Below are 17770 nucleotides of genomic sequence, written 5' to 3' on the forward strand. Positions count from 1 at the left end.
GGGAAAAGCTTCAAGTTACTTCTTTCCGTAGAAGTCCTATCAGCCTTGCACTCCCTTCTCATGGCAGCCTTCTTGTTTGAAAACACAGTCCCTCTTCTTTTCCTGGCAGTTACAGGCAGCAATCACTTCCTGCTGACTTCTTCCTTCATTGCAGGTGTGAGCTGCTAAAGTGCACAGATCGTGCACCTTGTATAAAATAACAGCTGCTGCATACAGTTACTGTTAATGGTGTCCTTAACACCCTTAAATGGATAGCCAGCATCTGCCAACGGGTCTTGTTCAATGATCGAGAAATTTGTTTGGAGACTGGCAGCAGTTCTGGCATGTTCTCTTCCTATTTTTCTAGATTAGCCCCCAGTCATTTCCAAGATGCTAGAACAATTCAGACTCTTTTGAATTACTGGTACAGCTTCACCTTGAAGGTCTGTCCCAGGATCTAAGAAACTAAAAGCTTTGCTGTCCTGCCACGCCATCATGGTATCTTTAAAGAACTCCAGCTTGAAACAATGACACAAAGTAAAAGAAAACACAGTGCTTTGGTATGCTTGATGATATCTCCCCACCATGTGTTATAGAGTAAGATAGAGGGAGATATAACACAGAGAGACAATCATAATTGGACAGAGAACTGATAAACTGGCCTCTGATGGCTGCGTGGGGCTTGGAAGAACTTTGGTGAAATTTTATGGAGCACCAGTAGTGAAGTCATAGATCTTCCAAAAGCCCAAGACATCTCCAGCAATCCTAGTTCAACAAGCAGCAGGGAGCTTGTTATTTCAGCAAAGAAGCGAGCAAACATCATACCTTTGCCATTATGTAGACAGCACAGAGGAGGAGCTGATCAAGGTGCCTGTCTGCCATCAGATCAACGCAATGCACTAAAGAATACTCAAAGCACGTCCAAATCTTCCTACGAAGCTCTGCAGACACATCCAGTTTTAGACACAAGTCACGCAGACGGACACTGGCCAGATGATATACCTGGAAGGAAAATATGCTTCTATTTCTGTATATTAGATAAGACATAGGTTCAGAAAGTGAAAAATTTCACTCCTCAAAGACAATACTGATATGATAGTTGTTAAATAGTTTGGTTAGTAGAATGCAAAATCAGGTGTCAAACACAATTTAATATGATTAAGACTGAGGCTCAGAGAAAGGAATGCAAATTCACACTTAGTAAAAAGATGCCAAAGGATGTGGACAAACAGAGAAAAACTCAGGATTCAAAAATAAATGCCTGAAAGTGTCAGTGCAGACAGACATAGCCACAATATTCTGTTAGGTTAAAAGTGAGAGCAGTGTGTTCTGCTTTGGGTGATTGATTACAGAAATATATTAAAGCCATTGAAAACATACACCTGGAGGAAACTTACACAGACTCAGGGAGAATGTGCAAACTCCACACCCGAGGGTGGAATTGAACCCGGGTCACTGGTGCTGTGAAGCAGCAGTGCTAATCACAGAGACACTGCCACCCTTCAGTACACAGATCAGGAATACCTCCAAGCTAGAATCCCACCTATTACAAAATTGCAGTAAATAGCACTGAATTTGAGTGTTTGGAAACTCACCTTTCGAAAGAATAATGCCAGTGAGCCAGTCTTCTTTGGTTTATTAATTGCTACCTGAGGCTCCTGTGTGGTTCCAATTCCCAAATGTTTGGGAGAAGAGTTGATTAAAGTCTGGGCAGAGAGTGGGACTTGAACAGTTTCTTCTGCAACCTGTGATTGCTGAGGTACATTCATGTGGACTGGGATGAAAGTGATCCCACCAGTTTCATTTGCAATACCTGAAAAATAAACAGCAAAACAAAATTCCACTTCAGTAACAGAGTTACTGTCACACTCTCTTTTCAGAAAGTTTTCACCACCTCAGAACCATTTTTTCCACGCCCTGTTCGCATACTCAAAATTACATTTCAAGCAGAAATAATGCAAATACGCACAAACTAACCTTGCACAGGTATAGTCAGAGTTTGACCATTGGTAGCTGTTACAGTAGCTGTTGCCATGGTTACAACAGTTTGCCCAGGAGAGATGGTAATGTTTTCATTGGTTATACTTTGTGTCTGGATGATCCTTAGCTCAGGTGACTGGCTAACATTATTCTGAGCAATATTCACATGGGTGTCCAATACATTGTCATCACCAAACAGCCTCCTTTTAGCACTTCCTGCAGAGGGCGAGGTGAATCGATCGTGAACAGACAGTGGTGATGCCGGAGGAGGAACATCTAGGAAAATGTGAATTGGCATATAATAAGTACCAATAAGCATCAAACCAATAATGTCCTTCTAGCCCATGTCACAAGTAAGACATCAGTCTGTGTATTGCTGCTTGTGGTCTGTTATCCACTCTTTTGAATGTAAAACTATGGGTATACTTGTACAAGGAACCCAAGGTCAGAATGCAGATACAGCAAGCAATTTGGAAGGCAAACTGCACGTTGGCTTTTACAGCAAAAAAACAAGAATGAAGTCTTACGACAAAAAACGTTCTTGGTGAAACCATATCTAGGATACTGTGCACAGTTTTGTTCTCCATTTTCAAGGAAGGACATACTTGCACAGCAGTCAGTTTAGCAAAAAGCTCACTAGGCTGGCTCTTGGAAAGTATGGGCTGTCTTACTATGACAGAATCAGTAAATTGGTTCTAGACTGTTGAGAACAAAACTTGTTTCCACTGAAACACACAAGCTTCCACAAAGGTTCGACAAGAGTACAGACAGAGAAGCTATTTCTGGGAAATGTAAAACATGTGGGCTGAGCCACAGGATAATGAGCTGTTCATTTAAGATCCAGATGAGGAGGGTTATGAATCTTTGGAATTCTCTACCTTAAGATACTTTAAAATATTTCATAAGTAAATTATATTTAAGGCTGACAAAGCCAGAGGTTTGACTTCTCAGGGAATGAAGAAGAGAAGTGAAAAGCGGAATTGAGACAGAAGATCAACCACGACAGTGCTGAAAGGCATCATAGACTCAAGGGTTCATATGATTTACACTTGTCTCTACTTCTGATGGGTCTCAGAGCTTTTGCACTTAAAAACAACACAGTCTGTAAAGTGAACTTCCAGCTTGCTTTGCACTCAACAGTCCAACTCATTTCATGGGTTTTGGGTATTGAGCCAGTGCACAGGAGATGTATATGCGAACTAGGTGCTGCTAGGAGGCAGTCACAGTGATGCTGAAATGTAAAATTCACAACCTGCCCCAAATTAACAACACAGCAGGTAGAAATCCTTCACTGAATAACCGCGTTAAATTGAAAAAGGTCTGGTTAAGTGTTTGCGGTTTGTGTAATTCCTTTTTAGCAGAAGTTAAAACTTTTAATTGACAATAGAGACTGCGCAATGTTTGCATTTCTAACAAGAATATTTTTCATTTCTGAAATTTGAAGTCTGATCAATAATTTAGAAGCAGATGCAAAGCTAAACACTGATGGAATCTAATTTTGGTCCAGTAAATTCGATCACAAAAAACACTGATCAAGCATACTCTCCACATTTAACATACAAAAAACACTCCAGTGTATCTCAGAGATCTGAGGGACTGGAAAGCAAGGAACAGAGTACAGAGTTGAATGATCAGCCATGATCATAATGTATGTCTTAAAGGCCCCTCATGTTCCTATTTTCTATATAAAATGGGAAGAAAGGTAGCTGGGCAAAACAAAGGGTAGTTGGCATAAGCAAAAACTTGATCAAAGAGCTGAATTTCAAGAAATATCTTCAAAGAGATGAATGAAGGGACAGAGAAGTTTACAGAACAAATTGGACAGCATGGGACCAAGGCACCTAAAACTATGGTCACCGAAGTTGGGGTAAAAGGTGGAAGGAATATACAAGCACAGTCCAGATCAAATCTCAAGACAAGATTTCTGAGAGCATGGAGACAAGAGAGTAAGTTGAAGGAGGTGGTGATGATTGACAGGTAGAACGGAGTGTCATCAACTTACATGTGCAATCTAACCTCATTTCTAGGGATAATGTCATCAAGGCACATTGTGCAGCTAAGGAAGGAGGGCAGGTCAAGGACAGGTTCTTTGGGCTTTGGAGATGATTGATAAAGCTGTGAATGTTGTTGATATGGACTTTACTAAAGCATTTGACATGGTCCCTCATGGTAGGCTGGTTCAGAAGGTTAAGTTACATGGGATTCACAGCGAGTTAGTAAGCTGGGTACAAAATTGGCTTGGTCACAGAAGACAGAAGGTAGTTGTGGACAGCTGCTTGTCTAACTGGAGGTCTGTGGTCAGTGATATTTCACAAGGATCCGTGCTGGGAACTTTGCTTTTGTAACATAGATGTACACACAAATGACTTTTCAGACTGATTCAAAAAAATCATGGAACTGTGGATACTGAGGAAGGTTGCCAAAGGATACAGCAGGATAGAAATCAGTTGGAAAGGTGGGCAGAGAAATGGCAGATGGAGTTTAATTCAGACAAGTGGGAGGTGATGCATCTTGGGAGGTCAAATGCAAAAGGTAAGCATACTGTAAATGGCAGGCCCCTTAGGAGCATTAATATTCACAGAATCTTGTGGTGCAAGTCCACAGTTCCCCTAAAGTGGCAACACAAGTGGATAGGGTGGTAAAGAAGGCGTGCGGCATGCTTGAATTCATTGGTCACTGTATTGAGTACAAAAGTTGGCAAGTCATGTTGCAACTGTATAAAAATTTAGTCAGGCCACATTTCGGTAGTGTGCAGTTCTAGTCACCACACTATAGGAAGCAGTGGAGGTTTTGGACAGGGTGCAAAAGAGGTTTACCAGGATATGGCTGGATTGGAATCTATTAAATATAAGGAGATGTTGGACAAACTTGAATTGTTTTCACGAGAGTGTCAGAGGCTGAGAGGTCGATTTAATAGGAGTGTATAAAATTACAAGAGGCAAGGATAGTCAGAGGATTTGTCCCAGGGTGGAAAATGTCAAATACTAGTGGCCATTAGTTTAAGGTGAGAGGAGGAAAGCTTAAAGATGTAAGGAAAGTTGTTTTACACAGAGGGTGGGAGGTGCCTGGAAACCACTGCCAGGGAAAGTGGTAGAAGCAAATCCAGTAGAACATTTAAGAAACATTTAGACAGACATGTGAACAGGCAGAGAATATTAGAATATGGACAAAGACAGAAGTTGCTGGAAAAGCTCAGCAGGTCTGGCAGCATCTGTGAAGAAAAATCAGAATTAACATTTTGGGTCTGGTGACCCTTCCTCAGAACCTGGAATAGATATTGGTTTTTAACGACAGATAGTTTAAATGTGTCTTTAACTGTGCAAGAATTAATAATAGCAGTTTTGAAAGCAGGGGAAACAGTGCCTGAGCACAGACCTTACCTCGTTTGTTAAAGGTCCCAGCAATGTCTGTCCGGACTTCCTTTACTCGAGGGTGTATTATAGGAGACATTGGCATCATTGGCAGGTGGGTGGGACCTCCATTACCAGTTTCAAAATTGGATGGAAAAGTCACCTGAAAGTACAATTAGTGTTAGGGCTCCTTTAAAAATTTTTGAGAAAATTTGTAGCTCAGGTTGAGGATGAGGTTGTAGACTTGGTCATCGAGCCGGTGTGTTTGATTACAGACATTTCGTCACCCTGCCAGAAACATCGTCAGCACACGTTCAGTGAAGCGTTGGTGTTCTGTCCCGCTTGTTATTTAAGTTCCTCAGTTTGCAGGGGTGGTTGGCATCTCTTCCAGAAGTGATGTCAACTGGAGGCGTATTGACGATGTTACCTAGCAGGCTGATGAAACATCTGCAATCAAACACACTGGCTCGATGAGCAAGGCTACAACTTGTAGGCCTCTTTCTCAATACCAATCATTTAAAAAAAATAATTTTTACACTGCATTAAAATTGCAATATGCATGAAAATTTCATGTGTAAAGAAGCACTCAATTCAATACAGGACACAGACAATTGGAAAATACCTAAAAGTCAGGAGCTGTGCGTCTTAATAATTAAAGGCACAAGGGGTAGTAACAAAGTTGGGGAAGAGCCTCAGGGGATGTTGGGAAACAAAAAAAGATGATGATGACACGGCAAAAAGAGGAGAGGTAACCATTGCATTTTGATGGACAAGACTAGATCCACTCAATGCCAGCTCACTTAAATGATTTTGAACCCTTTGTAGACTCTATCTTCCTCACAGCGCACATTCTCACTTGGCTCTGCATTATCAGCAAACAAAATTTTCCATTCAAAGTATTTATGTTTGAGGAGATCAGGGATTGTTACCAATGTTCAGAAGTAAAACAGTTCAGCACAAAGTCGGACATATTTTCACCCAACATGTAAACCAATGATGGCTTGGAACAGAACCAGTAATTACCTGATAACATCATAAGTCATACAATGGTCAGGCACCTTATCCATTGGGCCATATCATCGAATCATAAAAAGGTGGAGAAAAAAGAATGGGACAAATTAGGGATCAAAGACGGGTCTTACAGATGGATGAAGAGGGCATAACTGAATTATTAAAAAAGTAGTTTACATCTGTTTCTAACAAGGAACCAGGCCACGACAACAGAGGAGGCAATGCAGTCATTAGAAGTGTTCAAAGTTGTCAAGGCTGCTGAATTGGATGAGTATTTACATTTCAAGATGAAAAGGCACTGGATAGTATCCAAGGACGTGGAGGGAAGTGAGTGAAAATTATAGAAACACTTGCAATGTCTTTTCAGTTTTCCTCAAACGCTGGGGTAATGCAATACAACTGGAGAATTGCAAACATTAGACCCTTTTTCAACAAGGGTGTAATGATAAGCCAACCAATTACAGACCAATAGCTTGACTTCAGTATTTGGGAAACTTCTAGAAAAAAAATAATGTGGGACAAAATGAACATGAACAAATGCAGATTCGTTAAGAAAAGCCAGCATGGATTTCCTCGAAGGAAAATCAAGTTTAACTAACCTACTGGCTTTTCGATGAGCTAACAGATGGGTTCAATCAGGGCAATGCTGACGATCTGATGTATATGGATGCCAGAGGTATTTGAGGCAGTGCCACACAACATACCGAACAGCAAAGTTAGAGTCCATGAAATAAAAGGGACATGGATATAAAACTGGATGGCATAGTATACAGAGAGTAATGGGTAACAGATATTTTTCAAACTGGAGGAGGGTTTGTCGTGGTGTTAATGTTGGGACTCATGCACTTCATGATACATAATGTATTAGAACTTGCTTCAAACGACACAACTTCAAAATCTGCAGCGATACAAGACTCAAACATTAAACTGACAGGAGGTTAGCGCAGAACTTCAGAAGGGCATTGACCTGTTGGTGAGTGGGTGGATAGGTGACTGATGTAGTCCAGCACAGAAGGAAGAGGTGGCTTTGATGGGAAGAACGTAGCGAAATAATATAAAGGACAATAAAATAAAGTGCTAGAGAAACTCAGTAGTCTGACAGTATTCCTGAATTAACGGTTAGAGTCTGATATGACTTTTGTTCTGAAAATTACTCATATTTTTCTCTCCACAGATGCTGCCGTACCCAAGTTTCTCCACCGTTGAAGGAAGGATCACTGGACCCGAAAAGTTAACTCTGGTTTCTCTCCACAGATGCTGCCAGATCTGAGTTTTTCCAGCAACTTCTGCTTTTGTTTCCTAAGCTTCTCCAGCACATCTTTTTTATTTCATATTTCTGGCATTCACAGTATTTTGCTCTTATTAAAATAAAGGGGAAGCTGGAGGGGACTAAGTGTACAGATCCAAATGCCATTAAAAGGTGAGAGCACTAGTTGAGACAGGAGTTAAAGCATACATATCTTGGGTTTTACTAATAGAAGCAAAGAGTACAAGAACGAGGACTCTATGCTGAACTTGTTAGAACTCAGCTGCAGCACTGCGTGCAGTTTTAGGTGTTGCAATTTAGGAAGGATGTGAAGACATTCCAGAGAGTACAGAAGAGTTTTACAAGAATTCTAGGAATGATCAGTTTCATGTTTAAAGATAGGTGGGACTACTTTCTTTGAAGAAAAGAAAGTTGAGAGGAGATCTGATTGAAGCAGTCAAAATATCAAGAGGTCTGGATTGAGTAAATTGGGAGAAAACATTTCCATTGTGAAAAGACTGAGAAAGAAGGGGTACAGATTTAAACTAACTTGTGCAAGAAGCTAAAGTGATGTGAGAATAAGAATCTTCACGCAAAGTGTGGTTAGGGTCTGGAATGCATTGTATGAGTACATGGTGGAAGCAAGAAAGGCATTCAGAAGGAATTTAGATGGCTATTTGAAAAAGATCTGTAGGGAGAAGGCAGAAGAGTGGACAATGAGAGAGATGCTCATCAGAAGAGCCAATGCAGTCATTTTGGGCTAAATGGTCTTTCCACACCGTTGACTAGTAGCTCTTCAGCTATATCTACCCCATCAGTGGTATTTTTGAATTACAGACATCAAAAGAGCAAATAAAAGCAGAGACAATGTCCCTATTTTTTAAAAAAGGCAACGAAGAGGGGGTAAAATAATTAAATTAAGAGTGATAAGCAGCAACAGAAGTACACCTGGTTGAAAATCAGTTCTATCAGCTGTTGTAGGAAAGGGAGAGAATTGGGAGCCATCAGAGGAAAAGGTATCATCTAAAATACAGAGGGAAATTAATAAAGAAAATTATGTACAGTCATAGAGGATGGAAACAGACCCCAACTAGTCCACACTGACCATGTTCCCAAACTAAATCAGTCCCACCTGCCGGTGTTTGGCTTGTATTCCTCCAAACCATTCCTACTCATGCACTTATCTAAATGTCTTTTAAACATTGTAACTAGAGCTGAATCCATGACATCCTCTGACAGTTCATTTCACACACGAACCACTGTGTAAAAAAAAATTGTCCTTCAATTCCTTTATAAATCTTTCTCCTCTCACATTAAAAACATGACCCCAGTTTTGAACTTCCCCACGCTAAGGAAAAGGCCCTTGTTATTCACCTTATCTATACCCCTCATGATTTTATAAACCTTTATAAGGTCACCTCTCAACCTCTTACATTAGTGAAAAAAGTCCCAGCTTATAAATCAAACCGTCTATTTCCAGCAACATCCTGGTCAATCTTTTCTGAACCCCACCTCTCCAATTTAATAATAATCCTCCTATAGCAGGATGACCAGAACTGCACACAGTACTCCAGAAAAAGCCTCACCAAAGTCCTCTACAACCTCAACATGACATCTCAACTACTGTACTCAAAGATCTGAGGAATGAAGGCAAGCGTGCTAATTGCCTTCTTAACCACCTGTGACACAAATTTCAAAGAATTACATACCTGAAACCCCTAAATTTCTGTTTTACAATACTACCCAGGCCCTTATCATTAATTGTACAAGTCCTGCTCTTCTTTGTTTTTCCAAAATGCAATACCTTGCATTTATCCAAATTAAACTCCATCTGCCGCTCCTCAGCCCATTGACCCAATTGATCAAGATCTCTTTGTAATCTTAGACAATCTTCTTCACTGTCCACTATACCACCAATTTTGGTGCCATCTGCAAATTTACTAATGATGCTTTTTATAAACGATTTGGATGAGAATAAGAAGTGACAAACAAAAGTGGACCCAGTACCGATCCCTACAGAACACTGCTGGGCATAGGCCTCCAGTTCAAAAAAGAACCCTCCACCACCACCTGTCTCCTACCATCACGTCAATTTTGCATTCAACTGGGAAGCTCACCCTGAATCCCATGTGATCTAATTTGATTCATTAATCTACCATGCAGAACTTTGTCAAAGGCTTTACTAAAGTCCATGTAAACAGCATCCACCGGTCTGCCCGCATCAATTATTTTGGTTACTTCCTCAAAAATCTCAATCAAGTTTGTGAGATATGATTTCCTTCACACAAACCGTGCTGACTATTCCTAATCATTCCTTGCTTCTCCAAACGCATGTAAATCCTGTCTTTCAGAATTACTTCCAACAATTTACCCACAACCAATGTCAGGCTCACTGGTGTATAGTTCCCAGGCTTCTCCTTACAGCTTTCTTAAATAAGAGTACAATATTAGTCATTCTCCATTCTTCCAGCACCTCACCTACAGTTATAGATGATACAAATATTTCTGCTAGGAGCCCCACAAGGAGAGAAACGATCAGTGGTAATGGTCATTGATTCAAGGGTTCAGTGGAGACATAGAATCGATCCATAGAAATAATTGTGCCTCCACAGTCCTCTGAGGTAGTGTTCTGTAGATTCACTGCCTTCGGTGAAGAAATTCCATTTCATTTCAATCCTACATGGCCTTATACAGAGGAAGTGTCCCTGGTTCAAGGCATCACCCTCCACGCACACATGCATGTGAGCTGGGAAAAGTATCCTTCCTGCATATACCCTACCAATCCCTGGAAGAATTCTATGCTTTTGAATGAGATCATTTCATTCTTCTAAACTTCAGGCAAAAAAAGGTTCAGTCTATTTAACCTTTCCTTTTGGACAAATTCTCCAGCCCGTAAATTAGTTTGTGGAACACTTATTGCAATCCCTCTGTGGCAAGTATATCTGTTCTTGTGTAAGGATACCAAAACAGCCCACAATGCGCTGAATATGGTCTCACGAAGGTTCTACATATCTGCAGTATGACATTTTTACTCCTATAGGCAAATCCTCTTATAATAAAAGCCAACACACCATTTGCTTTCTTTAATTGCTCGCTGTACTCATGAAAACATACATTGATGTCCCTTTGAAATTTAACGCTTCTAGCATGTTCTTCCTACCAAAGTGGATAACGTCACATTTATCCAAATTCTATCCTTTCTATTAAGTTTTTGTCCTTTGTCTACTCAGTTATCTTCTCCAAATTCCCATGAAGTTGAGGACCAGAAATGTGAATATGGGGAGTTAGGATAGAAGCTAAAAGCCAGGACAAGCAGAGCAGTAATCTCAGGATTACTACTGGTGCCATGGGCTAGTGAGGCCAGGAATACAGAGCGAGTGCAGCTGAACACGTGGCTACAGAGCTGGTGTAGGAGGGAGGGCTTCAGATACGTGGATCATTGGGATACCTTCCAGGGAAGGTGGGACCTGTACAGGAAGGACGGGTTGCACCTGAACTGGAAGGGCACCAATATCCTGGGTGGGAGGTTTGCTAGAGCTCTTCAGTGGGTTTAAACTAGTTTGGCAGGGGGATAGGAACCGGAGCCACAGATCAGAGGATGGGGTAGCCAGTGTACAGGCAGATACAGCAAGCGAAGAATCTGTAAGGAAGGATAAGCAGTTGATAGGGCAAAGTTGCAGTCAGTGCAATGGGTTGAGGTGTGTCTATTTTAATGCAAGAAGTGTCAGGAATAAGGGTGATAAGAATGATAAATTGGGATCAGATGGTCTCAGGGAAACGCACAACAGAAATGTGGAGATTGTTTAGGGAGCAGTTGCTACAAGTACTGGATAGGTTTGTCCCACTGAGGCAAGGAAGGGATGGTAAGGTGAAGGAACCTTGAATGACAAGACATGTGGAACACCTAGTCAAGAGGAAACGTAAGCTTCCTTCAAGATTGAGGAAGCAAGGATTGGACAGGGCTCGAGAGGTCTACAAGGTAGCCAGGAAGGAACTGAAGAATGGACTTAGGAGAGCTAGAAGGGGGTATGAGAAAGCCTTGGTGGGTAGGATCAAGGAAAACCCCAAGGCGTTCTATGCTTATGTGAGGAACAAGAGGATAGCTAGAGTGAGGGTAGGGCCAATCAGGGATAGTGGAGGGAATTTGTGCATGGAGTCAGAGGAGGTCCTTAATTAATACTTTGCTTCAGTATTCACCAGTTAGAGGGACCTTGACGTTTGTGAGGACAGCATGAAACAGGCAGATATGCTCAAACAGGCTGATGTTAAGAAGGAGGATGTGCTAGTAATTTTGAAAAACATGAGGATAGACAAGTCCCCTGGGCCAGAAGGGATTAACCCAATGTTTCTATGGGAAGCGAGGGAAGAGATTGCTGCCCCTTTGGCAATGATCTTTGCGTCCTCACTGTCCACTGGAGTAGTACCAGAAGATTGGCGGGTGGCAAATGTCATTCCCTTGTTCAAGAAAGGGAATAGGGATAATCCTGGGAATTACAGACCAGTCAGTCTTACTTCTGTGGTGGGCAAATTATAGGAGAGGATTCTGAGATATAGTATTTATAATTATTTGGAAAAGCTCAGTTTGATTAGAAATAAGCAGTATGGCTTTGAGAGGGGCAGGTCATGTCTCACAAGCCTTAATGAATTCTGTGAGGATGTGACAAAACACATTGATGAAGGCAGAGCAGTGGATATGGTGTATATGGATTTTAGCAAGGCATTTGATAAGGTTCCACATGGTAGACTCATCCAGAAAGTAAGGAGGCATGGGATTCAGGGAAATTTGGCTGTCTGGATACAAAACTGGTTGTCCAATAGAAGACAGAGGGTGGTAGTAGATGGGAAGTACTCAGCCTGGAGCTCAATGACCAGTGGTGTTCTGCAGGGATCTGTTCTGGGACCTCTGCTCTTTGTGATCTTTATAAATGACTCGGACGAGGAAGTGGAAGGGTGGGTTGGTAAGTTTGCCGATGACATGAAGGTTGGTGGAGTTGTGGACAGCGTAGAGGATGGTTGTAATTTGCAATAGGACATTGACAGGATGCAGAGTTGGGCAAAGAAGTGTCAGATGGAATTCAACCCAGAAAAGTGTGAAGTGATTCATGTTGGAAGGTCAAATTTGAATGCAGAATACAGGGTTAATGGCAGGATTCTTGGCAGTGTGGAGGAACAGAGGGATCTTGTCCATCACGTCCATAGATCCCTCAAAGTTGCTACCCAAGTTGATAGGGTTGTAAAGAAGGCGTATGGTGTGTTGGCGTTCATTGGCAGGGGAATTGAGTTTAAGAGCAGTGAGGTTATACTGCAGCTCTATAAAACCCTGGTTAGACCACACTTGGAATATTGTGTTCAGTTCTGGTCACCTCATTTTTGGAAAGATGTGGAAGCTTTAGAGAGGGTGCGGAGGAGATTTACCAGGATGCTGCCTGGACTGGATGGCAGGTCTTATGAGGAAAGGTTGAGGGAGCAGAGGCTTTTTTCATTGGAGCGAAGAAGGACGAGAGGTGACTTGACAGAGGTGTACAAGATGACGAGAGGCATGGATAGAGTGGATAGCCAGAGACTTTTTCCCAGGGCAGAAATGACTATTACGAGGGGGCATAATTTTAAGGTGACTGGAGGAAGGTATAGGGGAGATGTCAGAGGTAGGTTCTTTACAGAGGGCGTGGTGGGCGTGTGGAATGCGCTGTCGGCAGCGGTAGTGGAGTCAGATACTCTCGGGACATTTAAGCGACTCTTGGATAGGGCACATGGAGGATAGTAAAATGTAGGGTACGCAGGGTAGATTGATCTTAGTAGGATAATAGGTCAGCACAACGTCGTAGGCCGAAGGGCCTGTACCGTGCTGTACTGTTCTATGTTCTATGAAACATCTTTGCAAACTCCTCACAGCTCTCACGTAATTTTATGACATCTGCACACTTGAGAATATTAATCTCTACACCTGAATCATTGATATAGACTGTGATTGGCTGGAGCCCAAGCACTAATCCTTGCAGTACCCCACCAGGCACCACTTGCCAATCAGAAAATGACCCATTTATTTCTGCCCTCTGTTTTATGTCCATTAACCGGTTCTCAACTCATGCCAATATATTCCCCCAACCCATGTGTTACAATTCAGTTTACCAATTATATGAGTACCTTATAACAGAAGCCTTCTAAAAATTTAAGTATACTAGATCCACTGGTCTCCCCTTATCTATCTATTAGTTACATCTTCAAAAAGCTGCAACAGGTTTTTCTTGAACCTGATTTCTCTTCTACATACCTGTGGTGACTCAAGTATCATGCTGATTTAGAGGCAATTTGACCTACGCACTAAAAGGAGATGATGAAAAATGATCAACCAATATCTGACAAGAAAGAAGTCTTTTCTAACTTTTAATTGTTATGAAAATGGAAACAATTTACATAGTACAATGCCATGTTTATAAGCCATGCAGATATGCAAACCAGCTGATCACATGGCCCCACAGTCAGCTCCAGAAAGTTAACATTGAACTTTGGTCCTGTATTACAAGAAGAAAATAACTCAAGAAATATACATTACCAAAATGAATATGCAGAAAGTCTGCACCCACCTCTTCACATGTTGGAACGTTACTGTCTGCTCCAAGCAAAGCTTTCCAAAGAGCTGAGTCATGGCTCCAAGCTCGAGTCTCTAAAATTTGCTCTTCAATATTGTTGAGATGCTTCACCATGTCACGGGAAAGACCGTCCTCTGCCCGAATCAGCACTTCTATCACCTGAAGGAACGTTGTTCCATAATGAGTGTCACTGACCTTAGCTCTTATCGGATTAAATATTCATTCTAAGTATCTGTTTAAATTATGCTGTACTATCAAGATATAATAGATAAAATGTTGTATCTATCAAACTTAATGAACTGTTTCATCCTGTATCGCTGGTTTGAAAATTTGAATGTGATGAAAACCTCCACATATGTTAGGCTTGTTATTGCAATTCTGACATAACATAAGAAATAAAAGCAGCTCTGCAGGGCCTCAAGCCTTCTCTGCCATTCAACATCTCAGATCAACATCTATTTCAATTCCAGTTTCCCACACCATTCCAAAAATGTTATTGTTCAAAAACCTACAGATTTCAGACTTGAACACAGTCAATAACTAAACATCCTCTTCTCTGGGACTGTTGCTGGTAATCTTACGTCTCTGCAAAATGATAGAAATACCGCAAATCAAATTGGTTGTGGATGGGGTTGTTTCTAAGGGTCTACATTTGTTGATGGCTGAAGAGATTAATATGAGAGAGACAAGCTCTGCCAAAAGTGCCACATATAATGTGGTTGACCAGGTGTCACTGTGGGTTGCTGAATCTGGTGCAGGCCCCCGTTTACCAAACCATCGTAACCACTGGTCATCAGTACGGCACATCCTAGTCCACAAGATGCCGCTGCCTTTTACTTTTGTTGTTAGCTAGTGTTGTCCAGGTGTGATAATCAATGTTGCAGGCCTTCACATTATGATGGCAAGGATCCTTGAATCAGGGCTTCAGGTGTACCACTAATCTTCTGGCTCTAGCTACCTCATTACATGTGCTCATGAGGGGGCCGTTGCACTTGTGATTTTGTCCATAGGGTGCCCAGAATGCACTGCAAACAGCAAAGATGAAGGATGCAAATCTTCCTTTCTTAATAGCTATAAATTGCCAATGTTTAATAGCTATATGACAAGGGGTCAAAGTGTAGGCTTTATAAACTAGCAATATGGTCCCAAAAGTCAGCTTAATGTTAATCCAAGCACATTTTGAGAGTTAGTCAAAGGTGGTAGCTATGTATTTTCCCTATGTACGCATCAAGATCTACATCAAAGGATTGATTTGTCCCTGTGGATCCAAGGTAGGAAAATTTGCTAACTATTTCCAACAAAGTATTATTTGAGAGATCAAGGGTGGAGATGCAAAACACTGAGCCTTAAGTATAGATTTCTTGGAGTTTCATTTCCCGCATAGAAGAGTTCTCTGATCAATGTGCGCTGTATTTTTATCTTTGCTTTCAGTCTACACAAATTGTACTCTTGCAGGTAAACTACTTTCCTTGAAGGTAACGGAAGGTCCATGAAGAGGAAAGTACCAAAGTGCATGCTCAGACAGAATGTTGTTTCACTCAATTCTTCTCCCGGAAGCAGTTGTAAACAAGTTCTCTTTCATGAATGGAGCAGAGCAGATCAAGGAGCTTTGGTGGCAGCCATTCTTTTCAAAATCTCGTATACTTCTACCTTGCTGACAATGGCAAACACTTTAGTGAGATCTACAAAAGTAAAGATGTATATCCTGTACCCTATACTGCTCTTGTAGCTGGTGAATGGAGAAGATCAAGTCTGCTGCAAATCTGCCAGCACAGAAACTGTATTGTGTTAATGGATATACTTGATCTGCAAGTAGTTGAATTCTAAGCAAATCCTGAGTGAATGCCTAACCTAGTATTGCTAAGGAACATGACATACAAGAATTGTTATGCCAGGGACAGGTACGCAATGCAGCATATTTCCTAGGGTAGAACATTTAAATCGGAGGTAACTAAAGGTTCCTAATCAAGATCGCACATTATTCCCCGATACCAAGCATGGCCAGAATACAGAACCAAATTTAGTTCCAGGTGCATTAGGTGGTGAGGTGGCCTGACATCCTGCTTCATAATGGAGAAGGTGCAAATCGTTGTTCTGTCACAGGATGGGTTGCAGGATATTAGAGGAGCTTCCCAATAATGCGAGCTAAAATTAGCTTTGGGTTGTGTTGATGCAATTAGAAAGTGACATATTTATATAAAGAGGAACCTCTTTAGCTTTGAGAGTTTGCTTTCTTGAACAGGTTTAAAAAAAAAAATCAGACCGAGGGACCCTGATGCCACCTATGTAACTTCAAATTTTAAATGACTTCCTACATGGAAGTTATTATAATTGCATCCCTCACCAATATCTGGCTTTGGCAGAACAACATTCTCATGCAGCAGTGCCGAAACGTCAGCTTTCCTGCTCCTCTGATGCTGCTTGGCCTGCTGTGTTCATCCAGCTGTACATCTTTTTATCTCATATTTTCATTTATGTCAGCCAACCCTATGGCTTCCAAGGGAGGACCAGATAAGAAAAGTAGAAAGGTGCTATTTGAATCAACGGAGACTAGGATATGGCAACTAAAGTCAGAGGAAATGTGCGCATGCAAAAAAACCTTTTCAGTATAATATACAGATTTTAAACATATGGATGAAATGACATACCAGGTCAGAATACAGAGTTGATTTGCATGTGTGTTTGAACACTTAATTATTTCAGGTTGATTCTATGTTACTCTGCTGGAATAACTTTACATATCAAATATCAGAGAAGGCTCACAAAATCTAAAGAAATCCTACTAAAAAGCAAAATACTATAGCACTTCTTTCCCTATCTCCATTCTCTCTGACCTTGGAGAAATAAAATTCCTGTCAGTCAATCTCTCCTGCATTATACCCTCTCACAGAACTGCCTTTTGTCCTTGTCCCACGCCTACTTTGCTCAAAACCACTGAAGTTCTAACTTTCACTAACTTTCTGATGGAAGATCACCCACAGACCAGAAACAGAAGGCTGGTTTTCTTTCTAAACAGATGTTGTCAGACCAGCTGAGATTTTCACAGCACCCTGTGTTTGCATTTCAAGTATTAAACATGAAGACTTTGCTTTTGTATAATAAATTAATGCTAGTCATTATGTAACTGCTCTGGGAGGAGACAAAATTTAACAATGAAATAAAGACAATGTAACAGAAACTACCTGCCAGCTAAAAACACATAGGAACAGGAGTATGTCTCTCAACCATCTTTATCAGGGTAACTGTGGGCACTTGAAAGGAATATCGAAAAACTCTTCACACAAATACTCATCAACATGTAAAACATACCCTGGTAAAGCAAAAATTGCCTAAATCAGCATTCTTATTAATATCTATCTTGGGATCTTAAAATTCTCACTTACCTTGTAGAAGTAAAAAGGACTAAGATTCAGGATGTCGATAATCCATGGGAATGTACGCTGTGAATTGTAAGAGGAGAGAACTATCTCCAGGCAACAAGCCATCAGAGAGCGATGGAAAATATCTTGCTCCAGTAAAACCTAGAGAATTACAATTCATCTAAATACATCAGCCAATAAATTGAGTTACAGAATAGTGACAGTTCTCCAACATGCAAGACTGAACAATTACTC

General features: G+C 41.1%; 1 protein-coding gene across 3 annotated transcripts in view; it reads right to left on the bottom strand.

Annotated features, from left to right (window-relative positions):
* Nucleotides 1-17770, bottom strand: part of rbl1 (retinoblastoma-like 1 (p107)) — an 84335-nt gene that overhangs the window by 32638 nt on the left and 33927 nt on the right. For all 3 annotated transcript variants that reach the window (XM_048608161.1, XM_048608163.1, XM_048608162.1), the window contains 6 exons: nucleotides 17540-17677; nucleotides 14151-14315; nucleotides 5340-5472; nucleotides 1957-2235; nucleotides 1575-1792; nucleotides 805-981 (listed from right to left, as the gene is read on the bottom strand). In XM_048608161.1, the coding sequence (XP_048464118.1) occupies nucleotides 805-981; nucleotides 1575-1792; nucleotides 1957-2235; nucleotides 5340-5472; nucleotides 14151-14315; nucleotides 17540-17677 (1110 nt within the window). The remainder of the gene's footprint in view (nucleotides 1-804; nucleotides 982-1574; nucleotides 1793-1956; nucleotides 2236-5339; nucleotides 5473-14150; nucleotides 14316-17539; nucleotides 17678-17770) is intronic.

This window comes from Rhincodon typus, chromosome 19, assembly GCF_021869965.1.
Source record: "Rhincodon typus isolate 14 chromosome 19, sRhiTyp1.1, whole genome shotgun sequence".
NCBI classification, from domain to species: Eukaryota; Metazoa; Chordata; class Chondrichthyes; order Orectolobiformes; family Rhincodontidae; genus Rhincodon; species Rhincodon typus.